Raw genomic sequence first — 20,558 nt, 5'->3', positions numbered from 1 at the left:
TTTAGGGCCCCCACCCACCGCTCAGGGGTGGGGGCCAGGGGGGAGGACAGTAGGTCCCCCCCCCTTATTATTTTATTAGGGCCCCCACCCACCGCGCAGGGGTGGGGGCCAGGGGGGAGGACAGTAGGTCCCCCCCCTATCTTTATTTAGGGCCCCCACCCACCGCGCAGGGGTGGGGGCCAGGGGGGAGGACAGTAGGTCCCCCCCCTATCTTTATTTAGGGCCCCCACCCAGCGCTCAGGGGTGGGGGCCAGGGGGGAGGACAGTAGGTCCCCCCCCCTTATTATTTTATTAGGGCCCCCACCCACCGCGCAGGGGTGGGGGCCAGGGGGGGGAGGACAGTAGGTCCCCCCCCTTATTATTTTATTAGGGCCCCCACCCACCGCGCAGGGGTGGGGGCCGGGGGGAGGACAGTAGGTCCCCCCCCCTTATTATTTTATTAGGGCCCCCACCCACCGCGCAGGGGTGGGGGCCTGGGGGGAGGACAGTAGGTCAGTAGGTCCCCCCCCCCTTATTGTTTAATCAGGGCCCCCACCCACCACGCAGGAGTGGGGGCCGGGGGGAGGACAGTAGGTCCCCCCCCCCTTATTGTTTTATTAGGGCCCCCACCCACCGCGCAGGGGTGGGGGCCGGGGGGAGGACAGTAGGTCCCCCCCCTTATTATTTTATTAGTGCCCCCACCCACCGCGCAGGGGTGGGGGCCAGGGGGGAGGACAGTAGGTTCCCCCCCCCCTTATTACCATTTATGTTTTTACAGTGAGCAGCTCACTGTTTAGTGGACATGCCCCTACTCGCGGTATAGCGAGTAGGGGCATTGGGGAGATTTTAATCTCCCTTGTGCTATTATGGGGGTCATATTGACCCCCATAGAGTGAGGGGGGACCTGGGGGGCTTATGAAGTGGTGGGGAGCCGCTTCTGTCTTTACATATTACAAGGAGGGAGCTGCACGTCGGTAGCTCCCTCCTTGTAATAAACTGATCGAACAAACGAACACTGATACTCAGTGTTAGTTTGTTCGTCTGATTTTTTCTATTCATTCATTCGTCTGTCTGATGAATGAATGAATAGATGAAATTCCCGTTCGCATGTCCAGGTGTTTCACTGGGCATGTGCGGGAATCTCACAGTCTGTGTAGTGTGGGTAGATGACGTGTCCCACAGGGACTTCACCTACCCACACAAAGATGGCGGCGCCCTGAATAAAGATCGGGGCAGAAGATACAGATTTAAAAATAGGTAATCTGGGGGGCTTAGGGGCATTTGGGGGTGACTAGGGGGTCAATTGGATGTAGTGGAGGCGGGAGGGGGGTTAAAAAAAAAACGGGATTCGGCATGACAGTGCCGCTTTAACTTGGCTTTCTCCAAGTTAAAAGGGTAATCCAGATGTGGACCCTGTGCTCACTGTGCCTAGAGCAGGGATAGGCAACCTTCAGCTCTACAGATGTTGTGGACTACATCCCCCACAATGCTCTTACACCCATAATGCTGGCAAAGCATTATGGGAGGTGTAGTCCAAAACATCTGGAGTGCCGAAGGTTGCCTATGCCTGGCCTAGAGTCTACACACAAAGAAGGCCAAAACGATTGTTTGGGTTTGCTGTACCTCTCTTGCAGAGGGAACTGATATGCTTCAGATATGTTCTCTCTGTAATGGCACAAGTGAGCAAAAACTATTTTCAGACCTGTGCAGGGATTTACCGAAGGGCAAGCTACTGAGTGGCTCTAAGCTTTTGTCCATTTTCAGAGTTCTCATATTCTTTGGTTTTGCTGAAAGTAGAACGTAATTGACAGTTTATTTGCTAAGGCACATGGTTCAATACCTTGATACAAAGGTCTGTGCCCTATTTGCTAACCAGTTAATGGAACATGCCTTGTCAGAGTTCTGGTAAGTGTCTAAGTTCTGGATTTCCTGTAGATGTACATTATCACAAGTTTCAGAGTTTTGGTATATCCATGCTGTAGCCAAGATCAAAGTTTCTATGTTCTGTTTTGTGTTTCTTTCTTTTCCTCGATCCCTAAATTCATTCTCATGTTTAACATTCTACTTATTTGTGTTTCACGTATACATTTATGTTCCATTGTCTGTTTCCTGATTTTACACCCGTATGTTCTGTTTCCTTTTCTTCACGTTAAGAACATGTCATCCCATGTCATTTTTCACGAATCATATTTTTTTTTTGCTTTCCTCTTTTTCTCCTTTTTTATTTATTACTTTCTATAAAAGAATTCTACCTCAAGACTACGAAATGCTGAATGAGGATGGAGAGCTCTGGCTGGTGTATGAAGGGTTAAAACAGGCCAACAGGTTATCATGTTTATCGCAATGCAGAGTTTGCAATTTACTAACCATGCCATGGGCTTATACTGGGCACTAATGGACCATGTTATGGGACTCTGCTGCAGCTGTGTGTGTGGAATAGAACAACATTTTATAATGATATTTATAAAGCTTGTTAGACAGAGGTGGCTAAAATGTAGAACCACCACCCCCTGCTGGCAAAGCATTATGGGGGTTGTAATCTACAATAGGTGGCAGTCTGTCTTTTGGCCACACATGCTGTAAACTGAACTCGGCTTATAAATGCTTGGACTGTTTGAAAACAAATGAAATGGCAATGTAAAGCTTCCCCAGGGCCCGCATTTTCAACAATGTGCTCAATTGTATCCTACAATGGTGGTGGTGGGGTGGTCTTTTATGGAGTATACAATGTTTCCTGTCATTTGTAGTCTTTTAATAGAACTTGAACGTATCAGATATCCTATAGTATTCCGCTCATTTGCTTTAGGCTGAGCCTCATCTGTCGATTTAATTTGAAACCTAGTAACGTGATAGAATCCTTGTGGTGAACCAATAGAGAGCATGTTTGGATTTTATCACCACTGGATCATGCCTTACTCTCTTTAACGCTTTGCATCTAACACACTGTTATACAATCCGCGGCAAACCATGAGCACTCTGTGCTAATTCTCTTTTACAAATCCTTAAACACAAGTGTTGGGTCTGTGTATTCCTGCTATATCTTTAACCTCATGTACATTTTAGCTTTAGCCACACACCATGTTGGCTACTCTATATCACATTTTGGTAAATTACTGCGTTTGTATTTTTCTTTTTTTAACACAAATGTAATGTTGTTCACAACACTAGAACTTTTCAGGAATTCCACAAAGTACTGTACATTTTAGGTCAAAAGATCTTTGTTGGAAAACAAAAATTCCCTATCTTGCCATATTTTTGTGCAGTTCCATGTACATTTCCTGGTTTAGTGAAAAAGCCTGTTGGGTTACTTGGGTACGGGAAATCTTATTTTAAGTCCGTCAGTGATTACAGCTTTGATGTGATTAGGCCATCGAGAGAAGATTATTGTAGTTATAGTCTTCACAATCCCTTCTAACCCGGCTGGACTGTTAAATCATGCAATTAACAATTAGAACTTAAAATGTTGTGGAAAAGAGATGAACCGTGTTTCCTGTAGCCCTCTGTTGAATTGCATGTTGTATAATTCACACCATAACATGCTGTCAAACTATTTTTTTACTTGCATGCTGAGAACCATTATTGGATTAAAGGGAGGCATACATTTTCTGCATAACTTGCTACCGCTTGGCTTGTGGATCGTGCATATTGATATTTACTGTTTCTCTGCTCTATGGTTTGTGTCTAATTTTGTGTTTTTCTCTGAGTCAAATGAATCCTAGTAGAAGAATTTGAATTGTTCCTTAGGTAATCACAAGTTACTGTACCGAGGTTAGGAGTGTGATGCAGGCACCATGTCTTGGGATATGTTGTTAAGTGTCTGGGTCTGTATTGTTCTTTACAGAGTTCTAGAGTCTCAACTACAGACTCAGAAAAAGTGTTTCGAGAATGAAGTGGAATCGATGAAGGGAGAGATCCAGAGTCTGAAGGAAGAGAATAACAGACAGCAGCAGCTCCTAGCTCAGAACCTGCAGCTTCCTCCTGAAGCTCGCATCGAGGCCAGCTTGCAGCATGAGATCACCAGACTGACCAACGAAAACCTGGTATGCACCAAGTTGAAACACTCACATGTTCACTTGTACATTGTTATTACAATAACATATCAGTCCGCATCACATCCCCATCACAATTTGTTTGTGGAATCGTCATTGTTTGCTCTATCATAATTCCGAGTTGATTCAATTGATTGACCTATTGATTAATTTCTGATTGCAATTTCCTAAAATTCATACCCGTTTGCTCTAGAACCATTCATTAAGAGATGGGCAGTACAACTGGCTTGTAGTATACTGATTAGTTTTCTTATAATTCATTCTCTTACAGTTCATTATAATTTCAGAAAAAATTGCTTTTTTTGCCAAAAAGTAATACTTTGCTGTTTTATGGCAATTGATAATTTTTTAAAAATTATTATTATTACTAATTTACTAAGCAAGTATGAGAAGCAGACACGCCATGTACGTGAATACTTGGCAGTACCTGTTAAATCTAGTGTTAGATTAAAAATATGATAATCCCTCTAGTTGGTTCTGTACACTTAACCTTCCAGCTTTGCTAAATAGAACACTGCTTAGTAGAAAATATCACATTTAGTTGTTTTAGTTTTTTTTTTTTTGTGAACTCAACCAAGTGTAAATTGGACATCAGGCCAGTTTTTAAAATTTCTCGGTTCAAAACTATATTCTGTGAGGGAAGAACATCTACTTTACCTGTTTTTTCAGTTTTTTGAGGAGTTATATGCAGATGACCCCATGAAGTATCAGTCGTACCGGATTTCACTTTACAGACGGATCATTGTATGTAAATCATCCCATCCCTCGTCTTCCCATTGGCTTATTCATGTCCCTTACTAACAGCCAATCAAAATGGTTATGTCCTTGTATGTCACGTGTGCAGTGTTTTACCCCACTGCTTTTGTGCTATCACGCCACGTCTTTATGTCATGATACGCCATGTGACCACGCACATTTTATTACTAACATGAGCTTTCTCACTGAGAACAATCGTAAATGTGACAAGATGCATTTTGCAAATTGCAATAAAATGTCTCTCATTTGCATCTTGTTAATGTAGTATTAGTACTTTAATTTCCCCTAGCATATCTATTCAATCATAGGTAAGTGGGTCATGCTACTGGAATTATTTGCGTAAATTGATTGTCAGACGTGCCTTTCAGGCCTGTATCAGGAGAGTTCCTTAGTTTGGCTTGTGAGCTTTTTTTCCAGCCAAATTCTACTGCTAAAAATCTATGTTACTGTCAAGTTGTGTGGAGTTAAAATGTTATAAGGAGAATATATCTGCAGCTTTTACAAGCTGTGTTTACATATATCCTAATAAAATATGTGTTTATTGGTGCTATATCTAGTAAATCATTTTTTGGGCAGTAGAATGTCCCTGTATTTGGAATTCCGGAGTTTCTCGTTAAGCAGGATGCGGGCAGAGACCGGATTCTGACCTCACAACTATTCTATTGCTTGAGGCACAAGTCAATGCTCCATCAGCCTTCAATTTCACTTTTAAAATCTGAAAAAAAGATAATTTTCCCACCATTTTGTTCTCAGATCAAATGAGAAAAGGTAACCAATAGAGGTAAAAAGAGAAGCAGTATATATTAAATATATAAATAGAGATAGTTTCTTCAGTTTATTGGTCACTTCTCACTTAATATGTGAATAAAATCAACATTTAGTGACTGTCATCTAATCATCTATCATCTATCATCTATTATTTTATTTTTTGTGTGTGTGCCAATGGCAGTACATTTCGGCTGGGAGTTCGACAATTCAGTCAATCACATGATCAGCCCAAATTTTGGGCGGATCGCTGTATGGGCCAAAACGAGTCTCCAAGTCTCATAATGACTATACTATTATTATTAAATATTAAAGGACTACTCCACACCCCAAAAGCACTTCAGCTTAGTGAAGTGCTTTATGGGTGAGGAGTAGCCTAGTTTAAGCCCAGTTTATAAAAGCGCTGATTGAGAATTCATGCACTGAATGAGAATTCAGCACTTTTATAAATTTGCTTGGTAAAACCCCCTTGGCTGTAAATCAAACAGCCAAGGAGGATTCCTTCCTACTTCCGTTAGCTCCCCTGAGCTAACAGATGTGGCAGGCACGCTCTCCTCCCCACTGACCAGTTCCTCTGCTCCAGACCTCAGAACAGACGTGCATGCATCTGTGTGCCTGTGCACGAGCCCGTGCATGCACGTGTGCACCAATTCAGGAGCTTCTTGCCATAATACAGACAAGGGGCTGTTGGGGGCTGGCAGCGAGCTGTTACTTACCTTTCCTGCAGCTCCTGTCAGCTCCCTTCTCTCACCTCCGGTCCGGTCAGCTCCCACTGCAAATCTCGCAAGAGCCGCGGGGTCAGAGCTCCGCGCGGCACTCACACCGCAAGACTTGCAGAGGATGCTGACCGGACCGGAGGAGAGAGAAGGGAGCTGACAGGAGCTGCAGGAAAGGTAAGTAACAGCTTCCTGCCAGCCCCCTCCTACACAGCCCATCCACTGAACCACCAGGGAATGAGAGCCCCCCTCCCTGGCCAGCTTACAAATTTAAATAATAATAGAATTAAAATAATATATTATAATATTAAATAAAAATAATAATAATATAAAAATAAAATATAATATATAAAAATAATGTAGTATAAAAATAATAATAATAATTTTAAAAAAAATAATAAAAATGCCCACCCCCCACCAAGGCTCTGCATCACACACACAAACACACTCTGCATTCATACACACACTCTGCATTCATACACACACTCTGCATTCATATACACACACTCTGCATCCATATACACACACACTGCATTTATACACACACACACACACACTGCATTTATACACACACACACTACATTCATACACACACTGCATTCATACACACACACACTACATTCATACACACACTGCATTCATACACACACACACACTACATTCATACACACTACATTCATACACACACACTACATACATACACACACTACATTCATATACACACACATTACATTCATACACACACACTACATTCAGACACACACACTACATTCATACACACACACTACAGTCACATACACACACACTACATTCACATACACACACACTACATTCACACACACACACTGCATTCACACACACACACTGCATTCACACACAGACACTGCATTCATACACACACACACTGCATTCATACACACACACACTGCATTCATATACACACACACTGCATTCATATACACACACTGCATTCATACCCCCACACACAAACACCGCATTCATACACACATAATGCATTCATACACACACACTGCACTAATACACACACACACACACACACACACTGCATTATATACACACACACACACACACTGCATTCATTATATACACACACTGTAAATAAATATTCAATTAATGTAATTTTTTGGGGATATAATTTTATTTAGAAATTTACCAGTAGCTGCTGCATTTCCCACCCTAGTCTTATACTCGAGTCAATAAGTTTTCCCAGTTTTTTGGGGTAAAATTAGGGGCCTCGACTTATATTCGGGTCGACTTATACTCGAGTATATACGGTACATTAATAAATAAATAAATAAAACACCTTTATGACATTCTGCAATTGGAGTGGTCATCCAAGCATCCACAGAATTAAAAACAAAAAATGATATAAATCAATGTTAAAGAAAAAGCCAGTGAAGGATTTACAGAAAAATGTGTGCTTTTTAAATGCAGCAACAATTTACAAAAAAAAAATCATATAAGTGAGTATAAAGCATGGTTAATGTTTAAATCTTAATTTGGTTTATAGTGAAAATGTAAGTCATTATTATGCAGACACATTGGTGTATACAAATCGAAGGGCAAGCGAAGTGAGAATTTGTCCATTTCATTATTTGTTAAATGTCTCATTAGTTTATGACACAATTGGCCAGCAGAGGGCCCTATTCTACTGCTCTATCCTTTTTGTCATTAATGTTAGAATTTAAGTACAGCAAGATAAACGTTGGGACAGTTTCACAGCTGCGGTTACAATCATCTCTGAACAGAGACACAGTGCAGTGTGCTCTCAGCACCATAACAATTGCAATGATGTAAAGTTGTTGTGGTGCTTAGAATGATCCTTTAGAACTTGCATGTTAATGTTTAATCAGGCAGTGTGTGTTCTGTTTGTTCGTTAAACTTGTTTATAACCCACTTTATGCTGTCTGGGTACAGTTCATTAAGCTGTTACTGAAAAATGGTTCATGCTTCTTACATAAAGCACTTGCCTACCGAGAGATCATTTTCATATAAAAATAATTAGAAACAGTAGTTGTTGGTTGTACTTTTTTTTTAAGCTATGCCCCATTGATGTGAATATCTCTGAATTTATGATTTGTTTGTTCCGTAAACATCTATAAAAATGCTGTTCCCTTGCATCCTGGTATTTAATTGACAGGCTTATTGTAAATTCAGATAAACATTTCCCAGGCATTTAGCTAGCCCTGATATATTTATGATCTCATCAGTCTCAAAGTAGAGTCTTGACGAACTGGATCCAGATTTGTTCGGCAAATACTGTTTAATCCACACGCAGTTCTGCTTTTAGCCACATGATGGCACCGTTACACAGATTTTTGGTCACCTTAACTAACCTTAGCTTCTTTTACAATTAAGGAAGGTTTTTTTTGTTTTTTTTTCTTATAATTTTGATTACTATTTATATTTTATATTGTTGAGATATGTTTTACTATCTGCAGGATCTGATGGAGCAACTAGAAAAGCAAGATAAGACTGTCCGAAAACTGAAAAAGCAACTAAAAGTGTTTGCCAAGAAAATTGGGGAGCTGGAAGGTAATTAAGATTCTTTGTCTAGACTGTTATTGATGCCTGGTAATGTACTGGGACTTGTGACCAATATATTCTATTAAACTCTACTGCTGTGGGCTTTAATGCTTGCCCTAGGACTTGCTGAAACATATTAATCATAGGTTTGCAACCTAATGTAAGTCACTAAATATACCACACATATTTTTTCTATCATATGCAGGGCTGACTTTTTTAGGGTCCCAGTTGGTCAATTGGACCCAGGTTGCACTCGGAAAAGGGAGCATTTTGCCTTCCTCAGTGGCATATTTTTACCCTTCCTGTGTTGCTCCCCCAAACAGCAGCAGACTAACCCTTCTCATATCACAGGACATAAGCTAGTCATAGCTTCCCAATCTTTGGTAGTTCACTGGGTTCTGCCTTGTGTAAGAGCTTAGACTACAATGACTGGCTTTATTGTGGGAGGGGTAGGATGATGATGTCACAACCTTGCCCTTCTTACTAATACCAGACTCCACGAGGCAGCTGCTAAGTTACCTAGAAAATTGTGTGTGACATTCTATATGTAGATTTTATTTACTAACGAGAGAATTCAAGGTGAATTCAAAGTGGATTTCAAACTTGAGGTCAAAATATCCTGGAAAATTATCCAAGCAATCTTTCAGTTCAGCCTTAAATTTGAAATCAACTTTGAATTCACTTTAGTAAATAGGCCTGGGTGTGTAAAGTTGTCTGTCTCTGTAGGGTGCTTAGATAGAAATATGGCTGGTGCAGATATATAAGGCAATAACGCTGAGGGGGTATGAATTTGAGGACTTAAGCAGGTGAGTATTGTGAAAGAAACTGGGGGTATGGCACTGGGATAATGAGGCGATGGTGGATGAACTTGTGGTACTGTAATGGGAATTAAGTGGGGGCTACATTTTAGATATCAGCTGTGGGTCGGTGGCATGGGTTAGGTGAAGAGAGAGGTTTGATTCCGTGTTATAATGTGAGTAAGAAGTTCATTCCATGGAGGTAGCTTCATGAGGTTGGTTTGTGGTGGAATGGGTGGACCAAGGCTTCTTTGGCCATCCCTGACCATATGGTACCTAAAGAGATCAATAGTCTATAGCAGTGCTCCCCAACCTTTTTATCGCCGCGGACCGGTAAACATTTGATAATTTTTCCGTGGCCCTCTTGTTTTGATTTAATAAGACAAAAAAAAACCAAACAGTCACATATATTAAAAAAAACACGCAGACACATACATAGTCAGAAAATCACAAACACAGTCACATAAAGACATAGACTCAAAATTGTGTGTATGTGTGTGTGAGGGTGGCAGTGTGTGTGAGAGTTGCAGTGTGTGTGTGGGGGGCAGTGTGTGTAGTGTGTGTATGGGGGAAATGTTTGTGGGGCAGTGTGTGCAGTGTGTGTATGGGGGCAGTGTTTGTGGGGCAGTGTGTGTAGTGTGTGTATGGGGCAGTGTGTGTAGTGTGTGTATGGGGCAGTGTGTGTATGGGGCAGTGTGTGTATGGGGCAATGTGTGTAGTGTGTTTATGGGGCAGTGTTTGTGGGGCAGTGTGTGCAGTCTGTGTATGGGGCAGTGTTTGTAGTGTGTGTATGGGGCAATGTGTGTAGTGTGTGTATGGGGCAGTGTTTTTGGGGCAGTGTGTGTATGGGGACAGTGTTTGTGGGGCAGTGTGTGTAGTGTGTGTATGGGGCAATGTGTGTAGTGTGTGTATGGGGCAGTGTTTGTGGGGCAGTGTGTGTAGTGTGTGCATGGGGGCAGTGTTTGTGGGGCAATGTGTGTAGTGTGTATGGGGCAGTGTTTGTGGGGCAATGTGTGTAGTGTGTGTATGGGGCAGTGTGTGTAGTGTGTGCATGGGGGCAGTGTTTGTGGGGCAATGTGTGTAGTGTGTGCATGGGGCAGTGTTTGTAGTGTGTATGGGGCAGTGTTTGTGGGGCAGTGTGTGTAGTGTGTGTTTGTGGGGCAGTGTGTGTATGGGGGGTAAGGAGGCTTTTTTTAAATTTATTTAATTAAAATTAATATATTCATGTCCCCCCTCCCTTCTTACCTTTACTGGGAGGAGGGGGGACATTTCTTAGTCCCTGGTGGTCCGGTGGGGAATCCCTGGTGGTCCGGTGGTGGTGAGGTGAACTCTAGCCCAGTTACAGGGCTAGAGTTCACTCTCGCGAGATTTGGAGCGTTGCCGTGGTTACCGCGGCAACGCTCCAAATCTCGCGAGAGGAGGACCCGGAGGAGCTGCAGGTAAGAGCTTCCGGGTCCTCTCTCACTCCCCTGCCGGCTGCCAGCAATGTGCCTGCAGACCGGGGAGGGAGATCTCTGATCTCCCCTCCGGTCCGCAGGCACATTGCAGGGCTGGCACTTGGGCAATGCCAGCCCTGCATTAGCCGGCAGGCTCGCACACCCCTGGGCGGCCCGGTACCGTTTGATCCACGGACCGGTACCGGTCCGCGGCCCGGGGGTTGGGGAACACTGGTCTATAGCATCCAAAATGACATTTCTATGGGCATCCAAGCAAAGACAGTGTACAATGCTACAGATGTACTCCTGTTCATCCATAGAGTTCTGTGAAAAAATATATTTTGCACTAGTACTTCGAGGTGTCTGAAGAAATTATTTTGTTGGGGGCAGAGGGGCAAAGCCTGAATGTGTGTTGGCACTCAAGCCCCTTTTTAAACATAGGAAAGACAATTGGCCATCACAAATGATTTCCAGAGATGTTGTCTCATGTTTTTTTTTTAGCGCTTTTCAAATGCTGGCTTTTGCTAACACCACTTGAAACACAAGTTAAACATAGTTGAAGTTGGATATCCAGTTCAACCACTTTCACTACTTTTACTTTTTTCTTTTTCTTTTTCATTCTTCGCTGCCTTTTTGCTTTGTTTATTCGTTTATTGTTTTCATGAAAATGAAACACCAGTATGTTCTTTTACTTCCTATCTTAACTCACCCACAACACCAAACAGTATAGACTTCTGACCAGATCAAAGCCATCATATCTAAAATCATAAAATAATGAAAAGAAAATATGGAAATATAAATATACATTATAAAAAAAAAAAAAAGTACATACCCATTGAAGGTACCACTCGTTAATGTTCACGCTGTAAGAGCCTTTTGTAGTCTCCTTGTGCCTTACATTACCAGTGCACCGTGGTTGATTGGCATGGAAGCCAACCAATCACATTGTCTCATTCCAACGGTGGGGGCTGCATAGGTAGGATTGACAATTTAACACAAGTTCAGACTGATGAAGGGAAGTGAAGAAACTAAGCATAATGTTACAAAACTAGAAACTATCTGATATAATCTTTATTACAGTTGGTCAAATGGAGAACGTATCTCCTGGACAGATAGTGGATGAGCCCATTCGTCCTGTGAATATTCCACGCAAGGAAAAGGACTTCCAAGGAATGTTGGAGTATAAGAAGGAAGATGAGCCCAAACTCGTAAAGAACCTCATTTTAGGTAGGTCCTGCAACGGATCTTCTGCACAAATCTCGGGTCTATCTGTCCAGTAGTAGCATGAGTGTTGTACAGCCCAACAAATCTTCGTAATTATTAAATGTTTTCAGGGCAATGTATTTCGTATTGCAGGAAATTACAAGTTTTGAAAGGCTTGAACTTTGTATGATGATTAACAAGTACTGCTGCTGTTACTATTGTTTTTTTTTCTTACCCCTTAGAGCTGAAGCCTCGTGGAGTTGCAGTAAACCTCATCCCAGGCTTGCCGGCATACATCTTGTTTATGTGTGTGCGCCATGCGGACTACCTTAACGATGATCAGAAAGTGCGCTCCCTGCTCACGTCAACTATTAACGGCATTAAAAAGATTTTGAAGGTCAGCTGATTTTCACCTCCACAAATAAACATACTTTTTTTCTGAAACACTGACCCCATATGTGAGCTTAGAAAATCAGAAATCAATAATAATTGTGCAGAGAAATTCTTAGGTCTATGTTATGTTTGATGTCTCCCTTAATCTTTTAGAAGGCTGGGCATCATGCAACATGTAGTTCAGAATTATCTGGGGCCCTTTCCTTGCAATATGTACACCTTCCCTGATAGTCAGTCCCACTATCCCAATTCCGCACTCACTATGTACCAGGATTACATGATTTATTGAAGTCTTATGATTAGTGCTTTGCAAACCATCAGGAACAGTAATAGAAGGTGTTATCCTACTCAATGCTTCTGTGCTAATGTTCTCTGATTCAAAGCTCTGACTCCAATTTAACTAGAACAAGGATACAGGCAGGAGGGTTGGTGGCTCGGAGCCAGGCGTTGTGTTCACATGGGTGGCTCCTGGAGATGCTAGACTTCATGCTTCATGATTTCTTTCCATTGCTGAACAATAGGCATCAGCACACTCCTGTCAAATACCTGGTTTTGCTGCTCAGGCTTTAACCCCTACGGTGCCAAAGAGCAGCAACTTCCTGGCTCATTGCATCCAAGAACCTGCTGAGGTCAAAATCAGGCTGTGTAAAAAAAGATGGTGTTTGTTTGGTTTGTGGTTCTGCCGCTAATGTGGAAGTTTAACTCTTATTGTTTGCTTGTGTCCCCTGCAGAAAAGAGGTGATGATTTCGAAACCGTGTCCTTCTGGCTTTCAAACACCTGCCGGTTCCTGCACTGCTTGAAACAATACAGCGGAGAAGAGGTACATTTAACGTAACCTCCTGGAAAAAGAAACCCTTTATCACCTCTCTCAATACATCATACACTTTCTTGAATGTGTTAAGTTAAAGGGCAGCCGCCTTGTCTAATGTGATGATCTTTAGAGAATAGAATTTAATCTTAACATAGAGTAATCCAGAATGCTATCAAATATATAAAAAAGTTATTTCACTCTCTTTTTTTTTTTTTAACTTCTGATGCGAATGATGTAGCTTTATAGACTGCACGAGGAGCTGCACCTCTTCCTAGTGATGCACTGTGCACCTTCAGGCTACGTATTGTAGGATGTCTTATGTGTCACTTTGGGTATTCATTCCAAGAGCCACTGCAGCTCACCGTGATGCAGGAATACGCCATTCCCTATTAAGGGACAGACTGTTTTGTACCAGTTTGCCAGGTGCCGAGTCTCCCAGCACACCAGATGTCAATACTGCTTTTAATGAAAGCTGATAGAGGTGAAGTTACGTCTCTGGCATCAATACTGAAAAGATGCACATACAGGGTCCTTGCACCATAGTCACTTTAAAGCACTGAAGTGATCATGGTACTGGAAGTAACCCTTTACATCTGCCACGTCTGTCTGAAATTGTGTGTTTGGCCTCTGAAACTAAAGTTTAGGTTGGCCATGATTTTGAGTAGGTAATATCACCAGTAAAGTATCGGTGATTTAAATTAATCAAACATTCTTTCTGACATATCTTCACAGAGAGGACAACTTTACACAACACCACTGCCAATAGTGCTACATTTCAGGAAATAATACAAAGCAGGACAATTTAATAATACAAAGCAGGACAATTTTATAATATGGAGCAGGACAATTTTATCATACGGAGCAGGACAATTTTATCATACGGAGCAGGACAATTTTATCATACGGAGCAGGACAATTTTATCATACGGAGCAGGGCAATTTTATAATAAGAAGCAGGGCAATTTTATAATAAGAAGCAGGGCAATTTTATAATCCGAAGCAGGGCAATTTTATCATACGGAGCAGGACAATTTTATCATACGGAGCAGGGCAATTTTATAATAAGAAGCAGGGCAATTTTATAATAAGAAGCAGGACAATTTTATAATTCGAAGCAGGGCAATTTTATCATACGGAGCAGGACAATTTTATCATGCGGAGCAGGGCAATTTTTAAAGTTGGCTTGCCCCTGTAAGGCAATACATCTGTGCATAATTGATTCATATTTATATATTGTTGTACTGTAGATAAGTAGGACGTTATATATTTTTGTGTGAGTAAGCTCTATGACGTACCTATTTTCATCCATCTGGATATAGTTATGACTGTGGTTTACTGTATGTTGAGTGCAAGCCAGTTTTCACTGCATGTGCTGCATTTGTATTCTCATGTGTCAGATTTCCACGTAAATACAAATGCTAGAATATCAACATTATGCCTGCCTTTGAGTTCTGCAGGATGATGAGTCAATCATGGGGTCTATGAGCACTACAGATGTATGAGTGAATATAATGACAGTGGCCGTTCTATTATTATTATTCAGTTATCTGTTTGTGTTTGTGAATGTGGTTTGGATCAGGCTGTTTCACAGTCACACAAAAGACAAGCACGCTTAGAAACCGGGAATTGTGATAATTTGACCAGAGAGAGGCATTCAGGCTTATAAATAATTTCCTTGTGAATGTAACACAAGTCCTATTGTAGCACACTGGTTACAACACTGATTATCTATAGAAATTCGGTGCTGGTATTCTCCTTTTCCCCAGCTTTCCAATTTAGCCACAACATTTTGGAGAGACAATAGTAGGTTTCTTTGAGCAGGTTTGTTTTTTGCAGCCTAATGTTTTTATTTTTTTTTTGGCTGGGAGGGGAGGAACTGTGACAACTCCCAAAGGGTTCATTTGAACAGAGTTTTGCTCTCACCATTACATTCTGCTGTGATGAATTGCTCAATGTGTTTTCTTTTTCACCACTCACGTGGTAGTGAATCATCCCATTTTTTTCCATTTGTGGTCTTTTTTTTTCTTTTATTCTTCCTTACGTTCCAGCAGATCAGAGATATATTGCAGAACTAAAGAAAAGAAAAAAAAAAAAAAAACCACAACACACCACTAACGAGAATATCTATGATATTGTCCTTCTATCATAAACATTCTCTAAGTTGCTTTTTACAAGTGCTAATTTGCCAAAAAATAATTCTTTAATTATAAAGAGGAGATGGGTAACCTAAAAAAAACAGTTGTGGTCCAGAGCTCTGAAAGTGGAGCAATCACCATGGCAACCAATGAAAGGTTCCTACTGTAAGCTGTACATTTAGAACTTTTCCTCAGAACTGAACATAATACATTCAGCCCATTGGTCCTTGATGCTCTTTTCTAAGTGTAAAGTTGTATCTCCCCAACAACACTCCAAACATTATTCTCTAGAGTCGTTATGCAGCGGGGTAATGTACATCACTCATAATGTTATTCTTGAGCTGTAGTTATTTATCGGATTAATTAGAGACTCTAGTGATCCAGAAACCCAGCAAATAATGATTGTTGCATTTGTGTGGAAGAGAAACTAGACATACTCATGCAGTTAGGGCACCGAGAACACGAATGTATTGGATAAAAGTTTTAAATTGTCTGTCAGTGATTTTAGTCTTGTTCTCTTCTGTAGGCCTTTATGAAGCACAATTCGACACGTCAGAACGAGCATTGTCTGACCAATTTTGACCTTGCTGAATACAGGCAGGTGCTGAGTGACCTGGCCATCCAGATTTACCAGCAGCTTGTTCGTGTTTTGGAGAACATCTTGCAGCCCATGATTGGTAAGACATGCTCAGATTACTCTCTATGGAGATTGGGGAGTGCATGTAGAAGATTCATACACTGTTTAGTTTCTGTGATATACATTTAGTTTTTGTATACATTTAGTTTTCCCGTTTAATATGCCACATATGCTCCATACTAATAGCCTAAAATGTACCTTTTTTATCACTGTATCTCTATCAAAACTGTCTAAAGGGGTACTATACTGTCTTGAAGGAACACCATAGTCCCATTATTGTAGTTGTCATGGTGTATATACCATGTCCCTGCGGGCTTTTTTTGTAAAAAATGCTCTGCATTGAGACACTGAACTTTCCTCATGGAGACGCATTGATTCAATGCATATCTGTAGGAGGTGATGATTGGGCAGAGTGGTTGCACCTGGGGCAACTTCCTTGGCTGAGATAATCAGAATTGACTATATCAGCCAATCCAATGCATTCCTATCGGAAAACATTGATTGGTTGAGATGATCACTTCTGATGATATCAGCCAAGGAGGCGGATAGGGGCGGAGCCAGCACCAGTGGACCAGTGCGACAATGGAAAAAAATTAAGATTTTACTATGTTATGGGGGGCCATGGTGGCTAGATAGTGATTTTAACATGATAGGGTCAGGAATACATGTTTGTGTTCCTGACTCTATAGTGTTCCTTTAAGTTTAATTTCTTGCTTATGAATAAAGCTTTTAAAAAAAAAATAAGAATACATTAAATGTATCTGTTGTGTACAGCTATGCAGAATTGCAACCATATATGTGGGGGTGTGGGGGGGAGGTTCTCAACAGACACTTGTGTACAGTACAGCAAAGCCTGTATGCTGAGAATGGATTGATGGATGACAAGCATATATATAGCTGCACTCCGTATTGAGAGCTATGAAAAGTGCTGAAATGGGGATATGTAATAGGTTTAGCGATGCAATATATCAATTCGTATTGTTCACTTTACGAACCCCAGAGGTAAAGGATAGGTAAAGGATAGAGGAGGTGCGTTTGGAATGGAGCTTTTTTTTGTATAGATTGCCCAGTAAATAGTTATTGGTTCATTTAATGTATGTTTAAACTTCCACTACTACAAGAAATACAATATGGACAGTAATTACCAATATTCCACCTCAGAATAGAGGATGGTGTTATACTGTCAAATACCACAAGAAGCAAGTTATGCCTATATGTAATTGTATTGCTGTAAGTCAAAAGCTGTGTTTTCAGTTTGTATGTCTCATGCTCTGTGTTCTCTCTAAATCTAAAAGGGTAATACAGGGGTGGACCAGATTCTTGACTGAACTAAGAAGGATATAAGTGACCTATCATAGACCTGGTATATACTAGGACAAACGTGTTAGTTTGGTGTTGATTTGTCTTTCGTTCACAGACTACCTGTATTGAATATTGCTTTAAAATGTCCATATGTGGAAATCAGTTTGATAGACAAATATTCTAGGTTTCTTCTGAAATTACTCAAGCGAGGATAGACCTAAGTGGGAACTGGATCAAGGGCAATATATCAAGCTCTTCTCTGTTCTTAGTTCATTCTGTTTTGGCTTTTTTGTGAGTTTGTGCATTGTGTGTTAATGTGTATTAATTTAAATGAACTGGTAGAGATAATCCAAACCTTTGTCTACTGGAAATTGTGTGTCTTTATCTTCAACGTTCTTCATTGCATTTTTTCTATTGACATTAGTTTCAGGAATGTTAGAGCATGAGACTATTCAAGGTGTCTCTGGGGTGAAACCCACTGGTCTGCGGAAGCGGACATCCAGCATAGCTGATGAAGGAACGTACACCTTGGACTCCATAATGAGGCAGCTGAACACATTCCATTCTATAATGTGTCAGCATGGGATGGACCCAGAACTCATCAAACAAGTTATAAAGCAAATGTTCTACATCATTGGAGCAGTCACACTCAACAATCTTCTTCTGAGAAAGGACATGTGCTCCTGGAGCAAGGGGATGCAGATACGGTAAGAAGTGGGACGCAGGTAGGGTTTTTGTTTGTGTTTTTTGTTCTTGTGGAAATATAGTGGGAGACAAGTTCACAGTGACAACGATGGATTAAAATACTCTTTCTATTGAAAAACAATATGACTACCCTATATACTTTGGATATAGTGTGACACAGTTTAATACAGGCATCATTCATCCTATTTGATAGAGGAAATTGTTGCCAAATGTTAAACTACAATAAATATACTACATAAAATATGCTCCTCCCCTTTTTATATAATGCTATAATGCTAGACTGCCTGAACCACTTCTTGGTCTGATCTCACTCTAGATGCTGTAAAGAATATCGATTTGCAGTAAATCCCAGAACTTTAAAAGTTTGAATATTTTATTTAGTTTTAAGTTTGTGAAGTTTAAGTATAATATTTTCTAGATACTGTAAGCGTGTAACATAATTAAGGTTATGTACTAAAGTGTGAATTGTTGGAGATTCACACTTTAGTACATCAGTGAACTGAGAGTTAATTTAAAATCTTAGGGAAATGTGAAGTTTCTTTTGAATTCCTGGCAATTTATCCTTCAGCGAATAACCCTTAATGTATTTTACTAGGGGCATTAAATTAGTTTATGTATTATATAAATCTATGAAATGTTACATGGCAGGTTTGGAGTTGCTTTTAATGTAAATTGCATTTCTGTGCTTCATCCGTTCTCTGTATATTATTGTGAATTTGTAGGTACAATGTGAGCCAGCTGGAAGAATGGCTGCGTGACAAGAATCTGATGAACAGCGGGGCGAAGGAGACACTGGAGCCATTAATTCAGGCCGCTCAGCTGCTACAAGTGAAAAAGAAAACGGATGAGGACGCTGAAGCCATCTGCTCGATGTGCAATGCGCTCACTACTGCTCAGGTATCATATACCAGTGCACCTGGTGTCACGTGACACAAAGTGCATTTTTCAGACATACAGAGTTAATTATTAAAGCATTCAAAGTGAATTTTGAATATAGGCCACAAAATGCAAATTGGAAAAATTCAGCTGTGCTTTAATTTCAGTTACTTTAACTTTAAATTTGAAATTCACTTTGAATTCACTTTAAATTCACACTTTATTGAATAACCTTGTGTATTTCAAATATTGTGGGTGTATTTGCTAAATTGTGATTTGTGGTGTATCTGGTAGGTGGAGATCCTGCATGGATGGAAATATTAAATAATGCTTGTTAGATTTTTTAATATTTTTTTTGGGGTGGGGGTGTTTAATTATTATTAAAAAATTGATACTAGGTCAAGTGACAATAGACCATAATCTTGATATGTCTTTATTCGGAGAGACTATCCACCTAAGGGACCCAAATTCCTTTGTCCGAGGATTTTTTGATGCCTGTGTGCGCTTGTATTGTAGAGAGCTATATAGTGATATAAACTGCTCCCAGCACTCTCTGTAGATCACCAATAAAACCTACAATGTATTGCTTGTTCTTTCAGATTGTCAAGGTGTTGAACTTGTATACTCCGGTAAATGAGTTTGAAGAGAGAGTCTTGGTATCATTTATTCGTAACATACAGGTATGTAATGTCAGAATCTACCAAGGTTAGATTGGTTACTCTTTATGCAGATGTGTTAGTCGTTTGTATGGCTTCTGTTTGCTAATGATTTCAGAGACCTGATGCATACATGCAGTTAAAGACAAAAAATAATTAAGTAGAATGCAGGACTTCCCCATGTAATCAGAAAGGTTGCCCAGGCTTTCCCCTCACCCATCACATGTTTTAGTCTGATCACGTTATGTGGAAGGTTAGTTATGTAATGTAATGTACCAAATCAACTTCCCTTTCAAACAACCATTTCTTAGAAGTTAAAATTGATTATTCGGTATTCAGGCATATCCCCTTTATTCCAGTATTCCTCATTATGAGGTACTGAAACTTAATATCTCTTCACTGCTGTCCCCGAGTGCAAATATCAATTTTGTAAGCATATTTGCCCATATAAACTTAAATTCACTATAATTAGATGTGGGATTGACTAACGAGTAAACCCATTCCAGTGACTGCACCGTTTTGGTAAAGGAGAGTTATACTCCTAAAATACATTAAATATAAAATACACTTTCTCAATTAAATAAAATAAATCTACAGGAGTCTTCTTGTGATGGTCTCTTGTCACAATATCAACAAAGGACAACAGGTATTTTGATGATAACATTAAATCTCCCCTAACTATAGTCTGTTAAACTAGTAAAGTGACTGCTGCATGCTACAGCTGGACATTGGTTATTATATCCATGTATTTCAGAATATTGCCAGCGCACGCGACAATTCCAGTGGCAGGTGAA

General features: G+C 40.5%; 1 protein-coding gene across 5 annotated transcripts in view; it reads left to right on the top strand.

Annotated features, from left to right (window-relative positions):
* MYO5A (myosin VA) overlaps positions 1-20,558 on the top strand; it is a 146,753-nt gene that overhangs the window by 123,127 nt on the left and 3,068 nt on the right. For 3 of the 5 annotated variants that reach the window (XM_063449060.1, XM_063449058.1, XM_063449059.1), the window contains 11 exons: positions 2,224-2,304; positions 3,821-4,019; positions 4,698-4,772; positions 8,728-8,821; positions 12,126-12,272; positions 12,491-12,645; positions 13,373-13,462; positions 16,115-16,265; positions 17,952-18,234; positions 18,955-19,129; positions 19,708-19,788. In XM_063449060.1, the coding sequence (XP_063305130.1) occupies positions 2,224-2,304; positions 3,821-4,019; positions 4,698-4,772; positions 8,728-8,821; positions 12,126-12,272; positions 12,491-12,645; positions 13,373-13,462; positions 16,115-16,265; positions 17,952-18,234; positions 18,955-19,129; positions 19,708-19,788 (1,531 nt within the window). The remainder of the gene's footprint in view (positions 1-2,223; positions 2,305-3,820; positions 4,020-4,697; positions 4,773-8,727; positions 8,822-12,125; positions 12,273-12,490; positions 12,646-13,372; positions 13,463-16,114; positions 16,266-17,951; positions 18,235-18,954; positions 19,130-19,707; positions 19,789-20,558) is intronic. The other 2 variants (XM_063449062.1, XM_063449063.1) reach the window with 2 other exon arrangements.

This window comes from Pelobates fuscus, chromosome 3 (genome assembly GCF_036172605.1).
Source record: "Pelobates fuscus isolate aPelFus1 chromosome 3, aPelFus1.pri, whole genome shotgun sequence".
In the NCBI taxonomy this organism is placed as follows: domain Eukaryota; kingdom Metazoa; phylum Chordata; class Amphibia; order Anura; family Pelobatidae; genus Pelobates; species Pelobates fuscus.
Note: the sequence above shows the minus strand (reverse complement) of the source record. Positions and strands in the feature narration are given on the sequence as shown.